The following is a 19,158-nucleotide window of genomic DNA, read 5'->3' as shown; positions in this document are numbered from 1 at the left end:
ACTTAACTATGCTCAAGATTTTTCATATGTCCATAATACTACTTCTAGGTAAAGTTAATTAAGAAAAATGACACTGGCAAAAAACGAGGCAATACAAATATTGATCATTAAGAGGTCATGAGGGCCCTTGATAATCATCTTCTTCCTTTTTCTCCTCCAAGGCCCCTAATCCTATTATAGGTTGTAATGACCTAGAATATCATGATTATTGTAAACAGTGATAATATGGGGAGATCAAGAAAATGACATCATCAAAGGGATTTATATAAATAAAGGATTTTGGCAACAATGTAGTGAAAGGTAATTCAATAAAGCTCATTATCAGGCCCTTATGAACGATAAGTATTAGTTAGTTTTTATCTTCATCAATTTCTTTTTTGTTTAAGTGATTACAAAGAAGTTTAGGTCTAGACCAGTTCACTTGTTGTTGGTGTCATTTTAACCGAATTCCTAGGTGGTGTCATTGATATGTTGTGGCTTTTTTAGTCTAATTTCATCATATAGAAAGTTTAATACTCTACTTATTTGGCATTATTTTTTTAGAGGTTATATCTTGTATGAAAAATACTTATTTGTTTGCTGATTAGTTTTTATCCTGTTATCTAGTGGAAATGTTAAAAATATTCTTATAGTATTATTGTTTTCTGGTTGAGATTATCTTTTTGGTTTGCTTAAGTAAACTTGTAGGGTGGTAGTGGATATACCTAGAATGTTCTTGGATATTGTAGAATATTCTACCAGCTAATTGTTGTTATTCATTTGGATTAATCATGTATTTATAATTTATAAACTTTCCTAAACACTTCCTAGTATATTCTAGTTTATTCTACCATCTAACTTTTAATATTCAATAAGATTATTGTTGTGTTTATAAATTATCAACATATTTATAATATAATTTTTTTATTAATTAAATTAATAAGTAGGAATAACACTAATACTAAGCAAACCAAACATTGCTACATGCAATGCATAGCAAATGTTTTTAGCATAGTGTTGATAATTAAACCATTCATGCTCCATAAGCATCAACATAATTTATGATGTTGGGTGTGTTAAGAGTTATTCAATGTTCTTTTGCTATGAGTTCTGTTTTCCTTTTTGTGTTGGTTGAATTTGTCTTTAATTTCTTAGGCCATATGTTATTGTCTTCATTTATGTCTTTATTCTCTATAGTAATAAACATACAAGTATACATATGTGTTCTTAGAATGGGATAAGGCTAGCATGAGGAACCAATCTATCTTTTAACGATGTAAAAACACTTCAAAATTTAGACAACTCAATTAACTTTGTTAGAAATATATATCACAATATATAAAATTGTTTACAATCCACTTATGCCCAACTAAGAAACATGAGAGTCTATTTACATGAATGCAATGTTCCTCCCCCTCTTTAGTCCCTTAATCTTAGTCATTTTTTCAGAGGTGGTCCACCCTACTACAAATGGCCTCTAAGCATGGAGAAACACACAAATCTAAAAGAACAAGAACACTTATATTACCTAATTTTGCTTCTTACAAGCTTGCTAAGGTTTAGAATGGCAATCCACGATAGTGTTGGCATGTTTGATAAATAGACTAACTTCCCACGTAGCTGGGCATGACAAGCAAATAAGGGCATGTTTAAGATTCAGCATTATTCAACTAATTGCCAGGATCAACTTAACAGAAGCATCTTAAACTTACTATCAGAACTGGACAGACAGAAGAAACGTTCGGATTCTTTGCAAAAGCTCTGCCTTGACATCATCTGGAACCAAAGCTGAAACAAAAACGGAGAGTATGATTTACAAAACCAAAGAACTCGGACGTGTTACCTCGTCCTTTAGGAGTGATAGCCCGGACAAGCTCGTCAATTGTTACGTTTGATCTTCCTCTCTTCCGAGTGAATGCTCTGTAAGAGGGAAAGAGAATGGGCAAGAGGAAAAGGGACTGGGAAATCTACCGGCACTGTGCTTTTAATTCGTCTTTCCATCCACACTCGATCAATCTCTCTCGCAAAAGATCCTTGAGCTTCTCCTTTTCCCCGCTCTCGACGAGCTACTTTCGCTGTTCTTATTAAAAGAGAAAAGGAGGACAATTCCTTCTACCTTAAGATTGATCGCTTCCTGCAGCGACGGCTCGTCGCGCTTGTGCAGATCTTCGCCGGGACGATGGAGCGAAGCTCTCCTGCATTCCAATTCCATGCCATTACAGGATCAATCCCACAAAACAGAGCAAACAAACGCGCCATACATTTTTGCCCACAAACCCTATTTTACTTTAAAAAGAGGGCTGCAAAAGCCCTAAAATCTCGTGATGCGTCCAAGAAAAATGTGCGATTTGATCAAGGATGATAGGTTTTGGATGAATCATTTGAGAAAAAAATATTGCTGGCAAATTTTAGTGTGATTAGTCAAACTATATTTTACTCCTGGGCTAGCCCTAAAATCTCGTGATGGGGGAAGCGAGGCGGCCGAATCTCCTCGTCACTGGCACGCCCGGCACCGGCAAGACGTCCTTCTCGTCTCTCCTCGCCGAGGCGACGGGATTGGCGCACATAAATGTGGGCGATTTGATCAAGGAGAAGAAGCTCTACGATGGATGGGACGAGATTCTCGAATGCCACATTCTCGACGAGGATCTGGTAGGCAAAATACTAGGGGGCTTGTGAAGATAGATTCTCTCTTTGTGTTTTGTAGCTCCTGGATGAGCTCGAGGCGAGGATGGCCGAGGGCGGGAAGATTGTGGATTACCACTGCTGTTCCTTTTTCCCCGAGAGCTGGTTTGATGCGGTCATTGTGCTCCAGACCAACAATTCTGTGCTCTACGATCGTCTTACTTCCAGGTAGCTAAGCTTAGATCTTTTCTAGTTTTTCTCCTTCTTTCTTCAAAACATTTTCTTCCCTCCAAGCCTGTTCTCTTCTCTCGATCTTCGTTTGTACTCCCATGATCGGAACTTCTCCAGAGCTTAGAGTTTTCTGTTTCGACTTTGTCAAACAACTTCTCTCGTATTTTAATTGCAGAGGATACTCCGGGAAGAAGCTTGAGAACAACTTGGAGTGTGAGATCTTCCAAGTTCTCCTCGAGGAAGCCAGAGAGAGCTATTCTCCGAACATCATCCGTGCCATGCCCAGCGACACAATTCAAGACATGAACAACAACGTGGAGATCGTCCAGCAGTGGCTACAAGCTCGAACGCCATCGCTCTAGCTAACTACTAGCTACCAGGTCTGGATGGATAGTTAGGTGGTAGTCAGTTAAGCTCGCTACGTGGTCAGTCGCGAGTGGTTGCAGGGCCTTGGTTAGGCTAAGAGTGTCATACGGTTAGGAAGAGTGACAGTTCTAGGCAGTCGGCAACTAGAAAGATAGCGAGAGAGTTACACAGTGAAGTTCCAGGGAAAGCAGCGAAGAAGTTTGTAAAGCTCGAGAGCTCGATCAATGAGCATGGCCGAGGAGGGCAGTGCGAGGAAGTATGTGCGGCTTCAAGGATTCCATGGCAAGTACTTGTGGGCCGAGGACGACTTTGTGACGGTCTCTCAAGACAGAGATGGGACGAGTACGATGGCTTCGCTGTGGAGAGTCGAGCAAGTCGGGCACAGCCAGCGCCTGAGGCTCAAGAGCTGCTACGATTGCTACCTCACTGCGTCGGACATTCCTTGCCTGGGGGGAGCTACAGGGAAGAAAGTGCTGCAAACGAGGCCGTCGAAGCTGGACTGCGCGGTCGAGTGGGAGCTTGTTGTGGTGGACGAGATTACTGTGAAGCTGAGAGTGGAGCACAGTGGAAACTTTCTTCAGGCCAACAGCTGCTTGCCGCCGTGGAGGAGCTCTGTGACACACGATAGCTTCTGTCCGGAGTGGAGCTTGTGGAAAGTCGAGGTTGTGGACTCGCCTCCATCGAAACTCCAGGTAGAGAAAAACGAAAAAGCTCTTCTCGCTTTGATCCTTGCTCTTGGACAGGTTTCTTCGCTGCCGAAAATGCCGCCGCTCTACGACGGACGCATCGTCTTCTACATGGTGGCCGAGGCGGAGTCGGAGGTGAGCGACGCGTCGCACTGGCACTACGTGTTCTTCCGGGGCCGGAGCCCGGACAAGCTCGCAAAGAAGCTCCGCAAGGAGATCGACGTGGTCGACGACAAGAGCTTCGCGGTTTGTATCCGGCACCCGGCCAACAGTAGCAAGCTCTATCCGCTCCACTTGGAGCTCCCTCCAGGTACCTCTCCCATTTATCTCGTTGTTCTCAAGTCGTCATCTTCGTCCTCGAGCTCTCTAAGGTCCGGTTAATCCTTTCCGAGTATTTATAGCGGAGGGTTTTTCTTTGTCTCTTCAAAGGAAAGAAGTTCTTGCAAAGCGATGGGCTGGTTCATGGATCTTCTCGTTTGTGTGGCCGTGGCGTGCGTTTGCGCTTGCTGTGCCAAGGGGTGGAGCAAAGAACACCATCACGGTGATCATCGCCATCACAGTGACCACCACCACCACCACCACCACCACCACTGAGGAGAAAGACGATCTTAATAATGTTTAATTATGACTAGTTAATTTCATTAGTATCAATCCAGGGATTAGCACGGATACCGTCGATCCTCATCCACGGCCCCCTGTGCTTATAAATTCCTCTTGCCCTTATTTTCCAGAAGCTTGTGCCCTAATCCTCCGCGACGACGAGGAGGGCGAGAGAGCGCCTCTATCGAAGGCGCGCGGCGTGAGATCTCTCCCTGATTCTCGAGGTGAGCCAGCCGCTAGCAGCAGCGCTACCAGCGCCAGCGCCAGCGCCAGGCGGGCGCGCGCGCGAGCGAGGATGCAGAAGACGGTGTGCCCGGATTGCCGGCGCGAGGTGGACATCGTCGTGGATCATGCCGCGGGGGATACGGTGTGCATGGAGTGCGGCCTGGTGCTAGAGGCGCATTTCATCGACGAGAGCTCCGAATGGAGACCTTTTCGGACGATTCCGGCTCCAATGACCCCGTTCGTGTCGGTGGCCCTTCGAATCCCCTTCTCACGGATGGGGGCCTTTCTACCACCATCTCCAGGGGGAATGGCTCGCAGGGCGACTATGCGGCCCTCGGCAAGTGGCAAAACCATGGAACCAACCCCGACCGGGCGCTCCTCCTCGCTTTCAAGACGATAGGCACCATGGCTGATCGGTAAAACTTGCTTTTTTAGCTCGGACAATCTCTTGACTGGAAGTTTTGTGTTTTGTTTTGCAGCTTGGGATTGGTATCCACAATTAAGGTGTGATTTTGTTTGAGGTCTTTTGCGTTTGCCTGGCTGTTTGAGAAAGTATCCGAGTCGTGTTGTTGTTGTGTTGCTGCGAGTTTTTTGGTCTTTGTCCTAGTCTTTGGAGACTAGCCGTTTCTTTCCGGGCTCACGCACAGAACGTCCTTGTTATGAAGGATCGTGCTGATGAGATTTACAAAAAAGTGGAGGATATGAAATCCATAAGGGGACGGAGTCAGGATGCTATCTTGGCTGCTTGCTTATACATTGCTTGTAGACAAGAGGATAAACCGCGAACGTTCAAAGGTATGGTGTGCTCTTTTTTTTCCTCTTGTTCTTTGTCATTGACGGGGCTTTTGTTTCCGCAGAAATTCACTCTGTTGCCAATGGTGCCACGAAAAAGGAGATTGGACGGGCCACAAATTTTATTGTCAAGCGTCTGGAGGAAGAGATGGGAAAATCGATGTCCATGGGTTCCATTCACGCTGGCGACTTTTTGGTAAGCATCAAAAGCTTGTTATGCTGATGATGACGTTTACACTCCTTGTTGCAGAGGCGTTTTTGCTCGCACTTGGGAATGACCAACCAAGCCGTGCGAGCAGCAACCGATACAGTGAAGAAGGTGGAGGAGCTCGACATAAGGTAGATGGCATTTTGGATCAAAGTTTTGGATTCAGTCATTCTTGCAGGAAGAGTCCGATTTCGATCGCTGCCGCTGCGATTTACATGATATCTCAGGTATCGGAGGACAAGAAGCCTCTAAAAGGTAACGTTTCTCGCTTTGTCTTGGTGGTCGTCACATTGTTTCTTTCCGACTACAGAGATATCGCGAGTGGCTGGCGTGGCCGAGGCTACGATCAAGAATTCCTTCAACTATTTGCGGCCCCATGCCACACGCCTGGTGCCCGATTGGTATTGCAAGCCGGAAGATGTCAAGCGCTTCCTCGCACAGTGACGAGCACAGACGAGCCTGCACGACACTCTTCCTCCAAACGAGCAAAGGCTGCTGCTGTGAGAATAAACCGATTGTTCTCGGGGAGGAAAAGGAAGACCTTTGCGTGCTGCCAAACTATTACATTCTCAGTTCACCGCCAACTATCTATGTATGAATGGATTGAGTCTTTAAAGAGCAATACAGCTTTGACTATTTTGTTCTAGGCTTTATAGTCAGCGTAGTGAGACTATGTTGACTTTTTGAAAAAGAATAGTACCAACGTTGACTTGATCTTCCGACTTTGTAGTCAACAACGTTGACTTTATTTTGAGAAGAGATAGTTGACTTATCTTAACATTAGTCAATGGGATGGTCAACAGGGTAGAACAAAAAATGGGGGAAGAGAAGATCCACTTTGATACACTCCTACTTAGTAGCCGCGTTGCTGCTGGTACTCCCTCCGCTTGTTTGGATCCCTTAACACCTCGTACGCCTCGGTGATCCTCACAAAGTTGGCCTTGGCTTTAGCCTTGTTCCCGGGATCCTGGTGCCTGTCGGGGTGGTGCTTGAGCGCCAGCGCCCGGAACGCCGCCTTGATCTCGCTCTCGGACGCGCCGGGCTGGAGACCCAGCCTCGCGTAGTAGCCCTTTGGATCCGGATTGCTGCCGCCACCACCATAGCCAGAAGATGGCTCCTCCTGCCTCTGGCGAGAGTAATCCGATCGCCGGTATCTAGTCTGCTCTTCGTAAAACCTGCGCTGCCTCGCCTCCTCCCGCCTTGTCTGCTGCTTCCGCGCGAGCTCCTCCCACATCTCGTAAGCGTTCACGTACTCCTGGCCCCAGTCCCTCCAGACGTGCTGCGCGCTCTCTCTTACTCGCCACCACTCTCGAAACCGGAGCACCAGAACCGGGAAGAGCAACGCCACGGTACTGGCGATGGTCGCCGCCACCACGCACGCTCCCAGCGGCACGGAGCCGGACATGTGGTACGCCATCGCCGCGCAGGCCATGCCGCCACCGATTGCCGCCAGCGGTGCGTGGTAGAGCCTCTGGCCACCGACGGCGGAGCTTCTCGCGCCGTGGACGAACGTCCGCACCATCTCGGTGAAGTAGGAGCTCTCGAAGATGTAGACAGGCACGTAGATGGGTGCCACCAGCACGCTGTCCATCAGGAAGTCGAGGTTGATCCCTCTCGCGTCCCAAGACCCCGGGAAGATCCTGAGCAGGAAGTCGCGAGCGTTGGCCTGAGCTTGACGGTACACAGCCGTCTTGGCCAAGTCCAGAGCTGCCTGTGCGTTCATTCGGAACTCCTCCAGTCCTCTCACTCCGTCTGGACCCTCCACCATCTCGGGAGTCAGCCTGGTTGCACCGCTGAAACAGCCGACGCATCTCAGCCCGTTGACATAGGCCCTGCGGTACTCGTAGGAAGCGTATATCTGCATGTCGAGGTCCTCGTTCGGATCATGCCTGCGTTCCCAGGAGGGTCTCTCATTCTTCGAGAAGTAGACGAGCTGCCACGATGTGTAAGTCTCCATCCTCTTCGTGGCGAAGTTGTACCTGTGCTTGAGGTAGCCGATTTGAGCGCTGTCAATGGCCACCTTGGCGACGGAGCACACTGCCCAGAATGGTAGAAACCTCTCCTTGACGCTCGGGGACAGCGACGGGACGTAGGAGATGACGGAGCTGTGGTAGGCGTCGTAGTCTGACCTTGCATCTTCTCGGGAGCGAGTGAAGGGCACGGCACGGAGATGCTCCACCGACGGGCCCGCGCTTGAAGAGATCGATCGCCGGAGCTTCTTGCCTGCGCAAACCGCCCTAATCAGAAACATTCCTTTGAGAGAGAGTTTTTTTTCTTACCCGGCTCTCACTCGACTTTGGGTCTTTTAATTTTCAGCTTGAAACCACCTTCTCCGGGCCTCTGAAGAAAGAAAACCATGAGAAGATCACACGCAAAGCTTCGATCATACCTTGATAGCAGGAACTTGTGGTTGTGGTGGTGGTGTACTCGTTGCTGATGAAGCTTGCACCGGCGGAGCTGACATGTTTGCGTCGCTTATTTCCTGCTTCACTTTGAGGAGAATGCTGGGTTGGCGAACGGCGGTCTCGCTTTCGTTCACTTGGCTGGCAGGAACAACCGCAACGTCAGAGCCGGGCGATTGATTCTCGTTCTTAGGCTGCTGCTCTGTTCCCTCGCGCTTGTGCCTGTCCTTGTCCTTCTTGTGTTTCTTATCCTTGTGCTTCTTTTCTTTCTTCTCCTTTCGATCTTTCTTGTCCTTCTTCTCTTTCTTCTCCTTCTTCTTCTCCTTCTTGTCTTTCCTGTCCTTGTCTTTCTTCTCCTTTCTCTCCTCCTTTTGAGAAGCCTCAGCTGCTTGTTCGTCTACAGCTTCGTTTCTCGCAACTGGTGCTTCCGGAACAGGATTTACGTCGATGACTTCGATGAGATCCTTGAACTGCGAGCTGCCAGGACTGTCGTCAATGTCCATCTTTTCTGGACCGACAAGCACCGAAGCTTCGGCCGCCTGGCTGCTCGAGCTCGAAGGCTTCGCTGCCTGCGGTTGATCTATCGTACTTGACTTGGCGCTCTTCACACTTTCAGGAGCAGTAGTCGGAGAAGGCAATTTGAGTAGAGCGTCCGCATTTTGGAAGGTACTGGATTTTAGCCGCAAAGTCAATTTTCCAGCTTTCTGTTGTTCTGGTTCCTTCTTCGCGGCCTGGATCACACGCACCTTAAGCTTTGAAACATCAACATCATCTTTCTTTCCCGTGGGTGATAATAATACGGGTCCTTTTGGTGGGAGCCTACTCACTCGTAGCAACGTTGCAGGCCTGCAATAGACGTCAGCAGTGTAGCACAATTCAACGGGTGAGAAATGCTTACTTTCCCGCGAGAACTTGCAAGATAGAGAAAATATAATGCCTCAACTTGTGATTCACGGCACATTGTTCACTTTCAAAAAACTCCAGGAGAGACGAGACAGTCGAAGAATCCACAGACGACGTTGACGCATGCTTCCGTAGACAGATACGTAAAGCGTAAGACATCACCTTGCATTGAACTGAAAGTAGACAGCATTAGCACGACAATTTACATGAAGATGGAAGCTGACCTCTTGCACATGGATCTTCTCTGACAAAATCAAGGGCGACTCGGAGCGACGAATTTAGACTTTCCGACTGGAACTTCATGTCCAACTGTGCTTGCAAAGCTGCAACCCTTACTTGCCAGGGTGTTGTTAGCACTTTGAAAGGAGACAACAGCGTTTCAATAGGTGCCTACAAAATATTGTGCGGAGTCGTCATCCAAGAATGGACAACAACAAAAACATACCAGGGAAATGACCGTGTTGAACTTCAAAGCAAGGCGAGTTAAAGTCTGAATGCAACTTCGAGTTAATATACAATTGTAGCTCGGCATTAGTCTGTGTACGTGGGTAAGAAAACCAGGACGACGAGCATTCAATCATACCTATCATACTGAAAATACCGATCAATCTGCTTCAAAATTCTTGCGAATTTTGGAATGCTCTGTAACAAGCAAGTCAAGCTAAAACAAGATAGAAAATAAAAAAGAAGCTAAGCTTACCTGTTGACTGATTTCTAGTTCGCCTACTGATTCAATAACAGACGAAAGCCAGAAAGAATCCAAATAAGCATTTCCACTGTTGTCGTTGTGCTGGAATAGATAACAACTCCATAATGTTAAAATTCTAGTGACATCCAGGTAGCAACCTTGAGAATATTAAGAATGAATTCAACGGCTTCTGGTGGACTCTTCCCTTGATTACCACGAACGGTTCCAACTGCCGGAGGGATTGCCTATACGAAAGACGAGTAAGGCTCAAAGCATATTAGCATGAGATGGTACCTGAAGGACGAAGTATTCGGAAAAATCATGGAAGCTATTGGGTCTGATATAGTTCCATGTTAGAGCACGAACAGAAAACTCAAGTACAAACCTCGGGAGTCCAATTTCCATATCAAAGCATCGGCTTTTGTAATACTTCATGAGGTGTCCAAGTCCCAACCAAGATGTCCCCTGGACAAAGAAAAAGTATAGCGGCCGAAAGAAAAGAACTGAACAAACCTCTCCGGCCGTGTTAGCTAGTGCGAAAGCAGCCTCGACCCGGACACGGCAAAATACCTGCATAGCGCCTCCGCTTATAGGCTTCTAGACATGAAAGCAGTTAACAGCTTGCCTTGGGATCAATAAGGCAGCCATTCAGCGCGTTTACTATCGAAAACGACACAGGTAGCTTTTGTAGAGCTGCAATTGCTTGCAACTGTGCCACAGCATCCTTGTCTCTCTCTAGTTGATTAATCTGTCGGAATGCAAAAATAAAAGAAGCTATAGAGAATGCTGAGGTTTACAACTTACCCACATTTGCTCAGGTTGCCAAAGCTGTATCTTCGTTAGGTAGTCCATACCAGGATCAGCACGCAGCCATAACAGCGGAGACTCCACACTGAAAAAATAGAATTAAAGACGAGACATTTCCAAAAAAGCCTCATACCTTGGTTTATCGTCTGCCAAATCATCAATAATTTCCACCTTCCCGGGCTTTTTCGGCCGCTGGGGACGACGATTCGCCATTTTGGAATGGCATGGAATTTCCAAAAGCTGATGCACGTCTCCTGACAGAGATAGATTCGGATGATCATACATGCCGTCGAGTTCGTGTATTTGAATGTTCATCATTCCAGGCCATCCAACGTCAGCGATGGACTTGTTCCCCAGCATCATGACTTCTGGAGCTGTGCAGTCCCGATGAACTGCGAACTCCACAATATTTCTTCTCTTGTTGTACTCAAATCCCATCCTGCACCGCGCGTGAGTACTTACACTTCTAAAGGAAAACAATAGCAGACCTTAGCAACGGGCAGCCTTGTGATTCCACCCATCGAGGAAAAAATTCTTTTAGGAATGGACGTTCGAGGTTTCCAATTTTGTTTGCAAAATGCCTGAACTGAAGCCCTTGGAAATAACTGCTAAGGAAGCAAGCTGGGAAAATGGAAAACAAGCACCTCTTTTGTACTGAGTGTTCTCATGTTACGTTCTCCAGCCCTCGATACAATCCTTTGCAGAACCTGTGTATATAGCTCAGCATATTAGGTCATGAAATTTTTTTGCTTAGTACCTTACGAAGAGATTCTGGCCCCATCTGTTTCTCAAGCATCTGAATTACGGTTACCTGTAAAAACAACAGAATCAAAAGAGCAAAAAAAGTCATGATAGTCATACGGCTTTCCATAGCCGGATTTTCCCAAGAAGCCCCAGCTTCTCCGCCCGGAAAACACCAGCAGGAACGGAAGATGGACTAAGAGGTGGAAAACTTTCAACATCTGCGTCAGTTACAGCTTCGATAGCCTAGTGATACATACGCAAAAAGATAAGAATGCATCCCTTCCATTAGAAGAAGCTACCTTGAATTTCCGATATAGTGCCTCGTTATTTCCCAAAAATTTTCTTATGAACAAATGTACAAGAAAGCCGGATATGCCTTCTAAAAGCCATACTGCACAAAAACAAAATTTTCATATAATTTTTTATGGCAAATTTACCATCGCGATCGGTTTCTGGCGTTATAAAGACTCCAAACCATTGTTGAGCTAACGCTTGCGAGAGTTTGATTTGAGTTATGATTGCCTTCAAGGAGATGAGCGACATTAGTAACTAAACTACAGAGGCACCATTCTTACCTGGTCAATAACCCGTTCGTCTACAAGTAGATGCGAGCTAAAAACCGCCATCGATGCTCCTACTGATAGAGAGGCAACCGAATGCTCGGAGTCAATAAAAACTTGCTTGTAGGATCCAAAAGGAAATTCAGCACCCAAGTACTCCTCGTATAGACTGCAAATGCGGTACAAGTGATGAAACAAAAAAATTAAAAATGATACCACTAACCTGAATAGAGAGTAATAGCAATTTACAGAGCTTTGAAGCTTCGAGGTATAGCCTGGTGGACACATATGTGACACGTTTGCATTTTGTCGCTCAGAAATAACTTCCAAGGGTGTAGAAACCAGAGTCACAAATGAGGCAGGCGTTGGTACATCCAAGTTGTAGACATATGTCTTCATGTTTCCCTCCTTACTCAGAACCTGTGACAGAAAGTAGTCGATTCAAACACCTCGACAAGATAAAGATGGTACCTGATACAGAAGATTTCCAGCGCTTACTGCAACGTAATCAGACTGTACAGTGAATTCTAAATGGTAGCTGCTAGCGAAAGAGAAATGTAAGAAAAAAAAACATCTACGAAATAACGCAAAGTGTACCTGCATCTGCTCGACATCGAGCCAAGGCAAGGAAACCAATGTTGCACACGATGCGTCTGAAATAAATTCGTGGAGAAGAAAATTTTGCTCTTCGATTTTACTAGCGCGAAATGAATTTGTACGAGCTTCACCGGCTGTAAGCAAGCAAGATACAAACAAGTAGTTCAAGCATAGAACTAACAGTTGAAAAAGAGCTTTACCTGCGCTGTGGATGGCTTTGGAACGTCTTGCGACGACCCGTTCTCTTGACACAGATTTTCTGCCTGGGAAGGAGACGCCGCGGACAAGGTGATGAAGAGATCGGGTGAGCTTTCTGCCGCCAAGACAGCCTTGTAGCTGGAATAAGCAGTGGCAGCAGCAGTTTGTAGCGATTGAACGCGAGGGCTGGCCTGCTGAGATGAATTCGGTGTCCTTCGCTTCCTCTCAAACTTCGCAGGGACTCCATCCACAAGCACTTGCAAGATTTCCAGTCCCCCGGAGTGGAACTCCCCCACGCTGTTCCTGGACGCTACTTCCAGCTCCGTGTGCCTGCCCTAGGCTACAATGAGGAAAATCTCCAAGGTTTTTGAGAAAATACCCGACGATTGATTCGTGCTCCATGTCGATCGCGACGCACAGCTTCTGGTGGCGCACGACGACGCCGGCGTCGCCGCCATTCTCCCCAGCGCCATCCGCCGCTCCTCCCTGCTTCTGTTTGCGCGGCTTCGCCATGCTAGGGCTCCAAACACGTGAAGAACCCTAAACCCCGGGAAACCCTAAATTATGGCGATGGCTATGGCGGTGCCAATGCGCAGCGTATTCGCCCAGGCAGGAGGAGGCGATCAGGATTTCAACAAGCGCAGGCGCCGGCGCACCCTGGTATGCTCTTAGATCTAGGATTTCTTCGCGGTGGGATTGATCGGCTTCGACAGACCAAGGTGGATCCACTGATGCACCGGGAGAAGCGGCATTGCTACTTCGCGCAGCCTGCCGAGAGGGATTTCATCGAGCAGGGCAAGCGCGTGCTTCTCCATGCCGAATGGCTGCTGGACAGGGGCAATCACTTCGCCGTCACGATGAAGATCGCCAGGGCGGCGGACGACTTCCAGCGAAACCACAAGCAGGAGGCGCTCTATCAGAAGCCGGTGCTGAGGGCCATCGCCGATGAGATCAACAAGGAGTTTGGCCGCGGGGAGAAGCTCGTCACGGATGCTTACAACGAGGACGTGATGGATTACACGCAGTTCGTGAACTCCCCGCTCGAGGATCCGGAGGAAGTGATCGAGATTCCGGGGCCGAGGGCCACCAATTCGTGGGACTGGTGCGAGAGAACCGACTGGAAAGGCAAGGATTCCGGGGACCCTGGGTGGGTTACACACATGAAGAGGAAGGATATCGTGTGGATTCCAATCCAGGACGAGACCAAAACCTTTAGGCGGTTCTAGTAAGTTTTTCTCTTCGTCTTTATCACGTACTTATATTCCATCTTGAGGTTGACAAAGGACGCGCGAGGATCAACAATGTTCCAGCATCCAACCAAAGTAAGAGCTTCTTTCTTTCTTTTCCGTTCTATGATCTGGCTTCCTTTTTCTTTTTCTCTAGGTTCTATTCTTCCGCATTGTACCTTAAAGTAAGAACGATCTGTCTAAGCACAAGCTCGTATGATGATTCATTCCTTTTTCTTCGTTCCTCTCTCCATGTAAGAACTAAAGGTAAGCACTTGCTCGATTTTCCTACCTGTCTCGTTCTGGAAAGCTCATTTGGTTTTTTCTCTTCCTTTTTTTTTTTAAAGGTTGCAGCAATAACATACAAGAGGGATTGAATGTGCGGCTAGTGGCAGTTGTTGTAGATCCGCAGTACCGTGCTCTTTTCCATAATGTGATGTGATAGCGAGTAGTGGCTCAACAGGGACGGGGATTGATTCCAATCTTTCTCCAGGTAAACACCTCACACACACCTCTGTTTCTCTTCTCTCTCACACACTTCATCATCAAAGTACTGCACAGAAGCTCTGTCCTTTTTTCCTCCTCCCAACTTTCTCTCTTTCTCAACGTTGTCCTGACCAGCTATCATGGTTTCTTCCGCACAGACCAGAGCAGCCGAAGTGACTTACCAAGTCATTCCAAAAGGTCTATCGCTGGAACACCGGGACACATTCATTGTCTTTTTTAACTCTCCCGGGATACACTCTCCATCAACGTCACGGATCTTTGGGAAGATCTCACCGGTTACAATGCAATGCGTGTCTCGGCAGCGCAGGAGGAGATAAGAGGCAGGTCGCCTGGCCTCTATGTTTCCTCGCCAGGATGCGTGTCCATACAGGGCTTTAAAGGCCCCGAAGCGCGCAGCGTAAGTAAGCTCCATATCTTTTCCTTTTGTGAGCTTTGCTTATGCTTATCTTCATCTCAGTCGCAGGCTCTGTCTCTCTCCCTCTCTCTCTCTCTCTCTCGCATCATCGCATTAATGAAAAGGCTGGACTTTTGATTAGCAGCGTGATCGTCAGCCACTATATGTTGGTGATCATGGAACACAAAATCTCGCTTGGATCTTCTTCGACTCGCAAAGAATTCTACTTAACAAGGTAAGCAAAAAATCTTATTAACCAAATCTCGCAGGGTTCTTTGTTCCAGTGGAAGCACCTGGACAGGGGACGACCATTTCCAAAGCCACGGTATAAAAAGTTAAAACAACGTTGCCTCGCAATCTGTTATTTGAAAGCGCCCCGGCCAGCGTGGAAGCGTCAACATTTCTTTTACGTTGTGACCATCGGGGGCCAAAGCAAAAGATTGCGACCGCTACGTGATTAGTGTAAAAGATGTGGAAAGAAAAACGCTCCCGGAAAGATGACCTAGTTTTTCTTGTGTGTGCTGTGTGTGTTATAAGGTCTCGAGGCTGGGACTTTTCTTTGTGTGTGGGAGAAGAAAGAATTGAAGGGAAGAAGGTATGGCGCCGGCGAGGACGATCGATTGCGCTGCGACGAGGAGGCGGCGCTGCTAGGCGCCCGCGCAACGCTGTTCGGGTGGGAGCTTTCGGCGCTGTGGCGTGCTGATCCGTGGAGAGATGGACGATTCCGGGGGAGGGAGGTCGAAATTTGTGAGGATTTGTGTGTTTTGCGGCAGTAGCAGCGGGAAGAAGACGAGCTACGGCGCCGCGGCTGCCGACCTCGGCCGCGAATTGGTAATGTGATGCTTCCTCTATTCCCTTGCGCATTGCATTTCTTTGATGAGCGAGTGCATGAGTGAATGAATGTGCGCCATTGTCTGCAAGGTTTCTTTTTTGGAGATCGGTTTGCTAGTTTCGAACGAATCACAGAAAGCTCTTTCTTTATTTTGGTGGGGGAGTTCTTGGATAGAATGGAAGGCTCTCCTTTTCAGTTTTTTTTTTTTTTTTTCCCTCCTATTATTTTAGTCTCGGTTTAATCCCGTTGCATCGCTTGTGACTTCCACTTAGCTTATCATACGGCGACTTTTGCATTGCTCGACCACCACCATAGTTTACTTTTGCTTCCGCTTCTTTCTCTCATGTGTGTTCTTGCATTGTTTTTGGTTTGTTTTGCGTAGAAAGTGGTCTCTGTCCCGGTGCGTTGATGTTGTCCCTGGTTTCCTTACCTCGATACATTCGCTCCTTATGAGCAAAACCATAGAGTGGTGCATAAAAGGCGATTCATTCCTTGTCTCCTGGAGGATAATTTGCTCGGGCACGAGAGGGGCCAGGCTGTCATGGAATTGATATGTTTGGTGTGGTTGAGCCAGGAGGGTGAGCTTGCATCTCTCTCTCAGCGCGTGAACTCGTTATTTTGGTGGTACTTTATATTCCCAAGCTCTTGCCTCCTCACGCCCGATTTGTTGTATGAGATTTGTTTTATGAGTTTGTTGTGTGATCCCTTTTGTGGTTTGTTCTCTAACGAGCTTTGCGTGTGTTTGGCGTCTACAGGTGAAGAGGAAAATCGATCTGGTTTACGGAGGCGGCAACGTCGGACTGATGGGACTTATAGCGGAAGCGGTTTACGAAGGTGGCTGTCGCGTTACTGGGTACGTAGTGCTTTTTGTTGTGTTTTTTAACGTTCTTTTCGCCCCTCTGACCTTTTGGCTGTCTTCCTCGCAGAGTAATCCCAAAAGCGCTGATGCCTCACGAGGTAGTACAGGTTTACCATTTATTTCCATGTGGCTGGCTCGTCGGGACGGGCACTCATTCCCCAAAGCTCGTTTCATTTCCTTTCTAGATTTCAGGCAAGACGGTCGGAGAGGTGAAAGTCGTATCCGACATGCACCAGAGGAAAGCCGAGATGGCACGGCAGGCGGAGGCCTTTATCGCACTTCCGGGTATCGTTTTCTCGCGCTTTCTAGCCTGTGAAAAGTATTGACACATTCTTCGTTGTCGCCAGGCGGATATGGTACGCTAGAGGAGCTGCTGGAAATGATAACGTGGTCCCAGTTAGGCATTCATGATAAGCCTGTAAGAGATCTCGCAGTTTCTCACATGGAAAGTCTGATGTTTGCGCGTCTCTCTTTTCTCTTAATCAGGTCGGCCTGCTAAACGTTGATGGTTACTACAATCCGCTGCTCGCCCTGTTTGACAAGGGCACGGAGGAAGGATTCATCAAGCCGTCGTCCAGGCAAATTGTCATCTCCGCATCGACTGCGGGCGAGCTCCTTGATAGACTAGAGGTAAGTGTTCCTCGGTTGTGTACAAGTTTCCTCGTGATCTTTTGTTTGTTTGGCAGGCTTATGTTCCAAACCACGTCTCGGTTGCTCCAAAAGAGACGTGGGAGATAGAACAATTGGGGTACTCGGCAGCATCGGCACCCCCAAGCCATACGCTGTGAGAAAATGTTTAAACCAATTCTTTTGTTTTTCAAGATCAGTGGGTAGTAGAATCAGTGACTATGTGTTGGACCCTTGAAAAGCTCAAGGCTTAACTAAACCAAAGTTTATTCCATGTAGAAGAGAGACGCAATATTTTTCAAGTGATCAACCCTGGGAAGACTGGCCAGCCCAGGGACCTGAGGGATAGTCTTGTAGAGCCGATCCCGGGTTCGAACCCACCCGAAGAAGAGGGACCCTCAAATAAAACAAACTGATCACTCCTTTTATTTTCCCAAGCATGTTGGGGCGCGGATTCGAACGCACGACTCCTTCGTACTTTCCCAATTTTTGTAGCGGTGTCGCATTGTTCTTCGGCTTGTACATGGTTTGAATCTATTTAACTAGCGATTGAGTGGAAGAGCTTTTGGATTGTCACTCTAGATTTTGTTTCAAAGACAAAGGTTGGATCACAAAATTGGGACACGAGAGTTGCAGACACCAATGATGAATACGTACGCTATCATCACTAAGTTCCATGGATGTTGCTAATGCAAGGTTGAGAAATCCATGCCGGATCCGGTGTGGCATGAACCACTGAAGACATTGGCCTTCTCCGCTGTTCGGAACACATCCGCATACACTAGGGCGATGTGCTCAGTCACAAACTCAGGCCCCTCCTCCTCGTCACCAACAATGAAACTCGAATCAAACTTAGCCATGTCCTCTATTGTCTGGCATGCCCGTCGCAGCGGCTTTCGCATCGCCAGAGCGTACTCAAGCGAGAAACTGATCCGCGCCATCTCACCCGATGACAAGAAAGTTTCAATCGCCGCCAGCCAGTCCTCCTCGTCCTCCAGGCATGCTACTACCTCTTCCGGACTAAGCTTCCTTTCCGGACCACGCCGGTGTAACCACGAACTTGGTAGTTCGCGGGCCACGAGCTTGCCGAGTGCATAGCTCCGGCAGCTGCTGTCCAAGACGGCCAACGAAAACGGGTGCCTCCCTGTGTAATGCTCCACAAGCATTGAGCGCTTCGGGAATCGCGAGCAAAGGAGCCCGAGAACGCTCAGCTTGTCTCGGAAAGCAGTCAGCTCCTCCTGCCAACCAAAACTTTAGAAATCAAAACACAAAGATCCACAAGAAAGAACAGCTCACCCCGTAGAAACCATCCTCCAGGAGCAAGAGTTCGCACGGACTATACCGCAGCTGCAAGTACTCCTGCGTCATTCCAACCCCACGAGACAGCCCCAAGACAGTCACTGCTGCAAGTGAGAACAAAGCAAACAAATCGCTGTGGAACTTCTTACGCAGCTCCTTGGCGGGAACTGGCACTGGCATTTCCTCTCCAAGAGCGTCAAGCATCTCCCACTGATCGACGACAAAGTAAAACTCGTCACCCGCGGCTGCTACTTGATCGCGGAAGAACTTGGCGATGTCTTGCATAGAACCCAAGCGATCTATCTCATCCAACAGCTCGGCCTCCTTGCAAAACGTGAACCTCAGCGCGTTCTTCACGCACCCGGCCAAGTCCTGCTTAGCGATAGCAATCGCGAGGTCCCAGAGGCAAACAATCCTGCTGTTAGTCCCCGCGGCATCGTGAATCCACCCGCAAGCCAAAGCCCTGAGCAAGCAACTCTTGCCGATTCCACACGGCCCAACGACTAGCAGCGTTTTTGTCTCTTTGGCTGCTTCCACCAGGCTCTCAAGATCACGGCGACCTACAAACTGGAGATCTCCTCCGGGCATCGACGGCGCCTTGCCGATTCCCGGATATGGAATCGCCGTGATCTCACCGGCAGTGCACAGCTTACTCTTGTCGATTGCGGCGATGGCCTCGTGCGCCTTGACTGCCTTGGCCAGATCGTATTCCCCGCCATCGCTCCCACACACGCAGCGCAACCTCTTGACTGGGCGTCGCTGCATCCTCGCCTAAACCCTAAGATTTGTTGCGATCGCGGCCG

General features: G+C 48.0%; 7 protein-coding genes and 1 pseudogene across 13 annotated transcripts; 4 read left to right on the top strand and 4 right to left on the bottom strand.

Moving 5' to 3' along the window:
* Nucleotides 1-1,511: 1,511 nt before the first annotated feature.
* LOC9632547 (transcription and mRNA export factor ENY2) lies at nt 1,512-2,308 on the bottom strand. 3 transcript variants are annotated; one of them, XM_024666692.1, is made up of 5 exons: nt 2,096-2,234; nt 1,951-2,045; nt 1,823-1,899; nt 1,692-1,767; nt 1,512-1,599 (listed from the first exon to the last, which is right to left on the bottom strand). In XM_024666692.1, exons 1-4 carry the CDS (start codon nt 2,189-2,191, stop codon nt 1,694-1,696), a joined length of 342 nt encoding a protein of 113 aa, XP_024522460.1. In that variant the 5' UTR covers nt 2,192-2,234; the 3' UTR covers nt 1,512-1,599; nt 1,692-1,693. The 3 variants fall into 3 exon arrangements, with proteins under 3 accessions (XP_024522460.1, XP_002960528.1, XP_024522412.1); XM_002960482.2 differs by lacking the exon at nt 1,512-1,599 and adding an exon at nt 2,241-2,308 and having other exon boundaries at nt 1,618-1,767; nt 2,096-2,174; XM_024666644.1 differs by lacking the exon at nt 1,512-1,599 and having other exon boundaries at nt 1,618-1,767.
* A 127-nt stretch (nt 2,309-2,435) lies between these two features.
* Nucleotides 2,436-3,220, top strand: LOC9632546 (adenylate kinase isoenzyme 6 homolog). Its single transcript, XM_002961142.2, has 3 exons — nt 2,436-2,631; nt 2,687-2,832; nt 3,011-3,220. The coding sequence occupies exons 1-3, from the start codon at nt 2,443-2,445 to the stop codon at nt 3,195-3,197; spliced, it is 522 nt and encodes a 173-aa protein (XP_002961188.1). The 5' UTR covers nt 2,436-2,442; the 3' UTR covers nt 3,198-3,220.
* Nucleotides 3,221-3,401: 181 nt separating this feature from the next.
* On the top strand, nt 3,402-4,354 carry LOC9642270. The gene is made up of 2 exons (XM_024666009.1): nt 3,402-3,893; nt 3,945-4,354. Exons 1-2 carry the CDS (start codon nt 3,426-3,428, stop codon nt 4,266-4,268), a joined length of 792 nt encoding a protein of 263 aa, XP_024521777.1. The 5' UTR covers nt 3,402-3,425; the 3' UTR covers nt 4,269-4,354.
* Nucleotides 4,355-4,634: 280 nt separating this feature from the next.
* LOC9632545 lies at nt 4,635-6,356 on the top strand (annotated as a pseudogene).
* Nucleotides 6,357-6,435: 79 nt separating this feature from the next.
* Nucleotides 6,436-7,808, bottom strand: LOC112343033. Its single transcript, XM_024665859.1, has 2 exons — nt 7,692-7,808; nt 6,436-7,645 (listed from the first exon to the last, which is right to left on the bottom strand). Exon 2 carries the CDS (start codon nt 7,574-7,576, stop codon nt 6,566-6,568), a length of 1,011 nt encoding a protein of 336 aa, XP_024521627.1. The 5' UTR covers nt 7,577-7,645; nt 7,692-7,808; the 3' UTR covers nt 6,436-6,565.
* Nucleotides 7,809-7,820: 12 nt separating this feature from the next.
* On the bottom strand, nt 7,821-13,191 carry LOC9632544 (transcription initiation factor TFIID subunit 2). The gene is made up of 27 exons (XM_024665500.1): nt 12,991-13,191; nt 12,614-12,941; nt 12,414-12,547; nt 12,288-12,357; nt 12,040-12,236; nt 11,832-11,985; nt 11,694-11,778; nt 11,556-11,647; nt 11,374-11,499; nt 11,270-11,323; nt 11,157-11,219; nt 11,001-11,098; nt 10,646-10,951; nt 10,510-10,597; nt 10,331-10,453; nt 10,219-10,275; nt 10,091-10,170; nt 10,000-10,042; nt 9,864-9,950; nt 9,718-9,807; nt 9,601-9,659; nt 9,463-9,553; nt 9,242-9,407; nt 9,013-9,190; nt 8,102-8,960; nt 7,992-8,052; nt 7,821-7,935 (listed from the first exon to the last, which is right to left on the bottom strand). The coding sequence occupies exons 1-26, from the start codon at nt 13,122-13,124 to the stop codon at nt 7,999-8,001; spliced, it is 3,816 nt and encodes a 1,271-aa protein (XP_024521268.1). The 5' UTR covers nt 13,125-13,191; the 3' UTR covers nt 7,821-7,935; nt 7,992-7,998.
* On the top strand, nt 13,161-17,337 carry LOC9632543 (probable cytokinin riboside 5'-monophosphate phosphoribohydrolase LOGL10). Of its 5 annotated transcripts, XM_002961138.2 has the most exons (11): nt 13,889-13,933; nt 13,995-14,104; nt 14,185-14,330; nt 14,482-14,745; nt 14,802-15,569; nt 16,326-16,423; nt 16,497-16,527; nt 16,615-16,714; nt 16,777-16,847; nt 16,916-17,059; nt 17,116-17,337. In XM_002961138.2, the coding sequence occupies exons 5-11, from the start codon at nt 15,453-15,455 to the stop codon at nt 17,215-17,217; spliced, it is 663 nt and encodes a 220-aa protein (XP_002961184.1). In that variant the 5' UTR covers nt 13,889-13,933; nt 13,995-14,104; nt 14,185-14,330; nt 14,482-14,745; nt 14,802-15,452; the 3' UTR covers nt 17,218-17,337. The 5 variants fall into 5 exon arrangements, 1 of the variants encoding a protein (XP_002961184.1); XR_002991187.1 differs by lacking the exons at nt 16,326-16,423; nt 16,497-16,527; nt 16,615-16,714; ... (1 more) ...; nt 16,916-17,059; nt 17,116-17,337 and adding exons at nt 13,161-13,271; nt 13,325-13,836 and having other exon boundaries at nt 13,895-13,933; nt 14,024-14,104; nt 14,802-15,234; XR_002991183.1 differs by lacking the exons at nt 16,326-16,423; nt 16,497-16,527; nt 16,615-16,714; ... (1 more) ...; nt 16,916-17,059; nt 17,116-17,337 and adding exons at nt 13,161-13,271; nt 13,325-13,836 and having other exon boundaries at nt 13,895-13,933; nt 14,802-15,234.
* A 405-nt stretch (nt 17,338-17,742) lies between these two features.
* LOC9632542 lies at nt 17,743-19,120 on the bottom strand. Its single transcript, XM_024679738.1, has 2 exons — nt 18,353-19,120; nt 17,743-18,294 (listed from the first exon to the last, which is right to left on the bottom strand). Exons 1-2 carry the CDS (start codon nt 19,118-19,120, stop codon nt 17,743-17,745), a joined length of 1,320 nt encoding a protein of 439 aa, XP_024535506.1.
* Nucleotides 19,121-19,158: the final 38 nt, after the last annotated feature.

This window comes from Selaginella moellendorffii, unplaced genomic scaffold, assembly GCF_000143415.4.
Source record: "Selaginella moellendorffii unplaced genomic scaffold, v1.0 SELMOscaffold_0, whole genome shotgun sequence".
In the NCBI taxonomy this organism is placed as follows: Eukaryota; Viridiplantae; Streptophyta; class Lycopodiopsida; order Selaginellales; family Selaginellaceae; genus Selaginella; species Selaginella moellendorffii.
The sequence above is the reverse complement of the archived record's forward strand: the minus strand, read 5'-3'. Positions and strand labels throughout refer to the sequence as shown.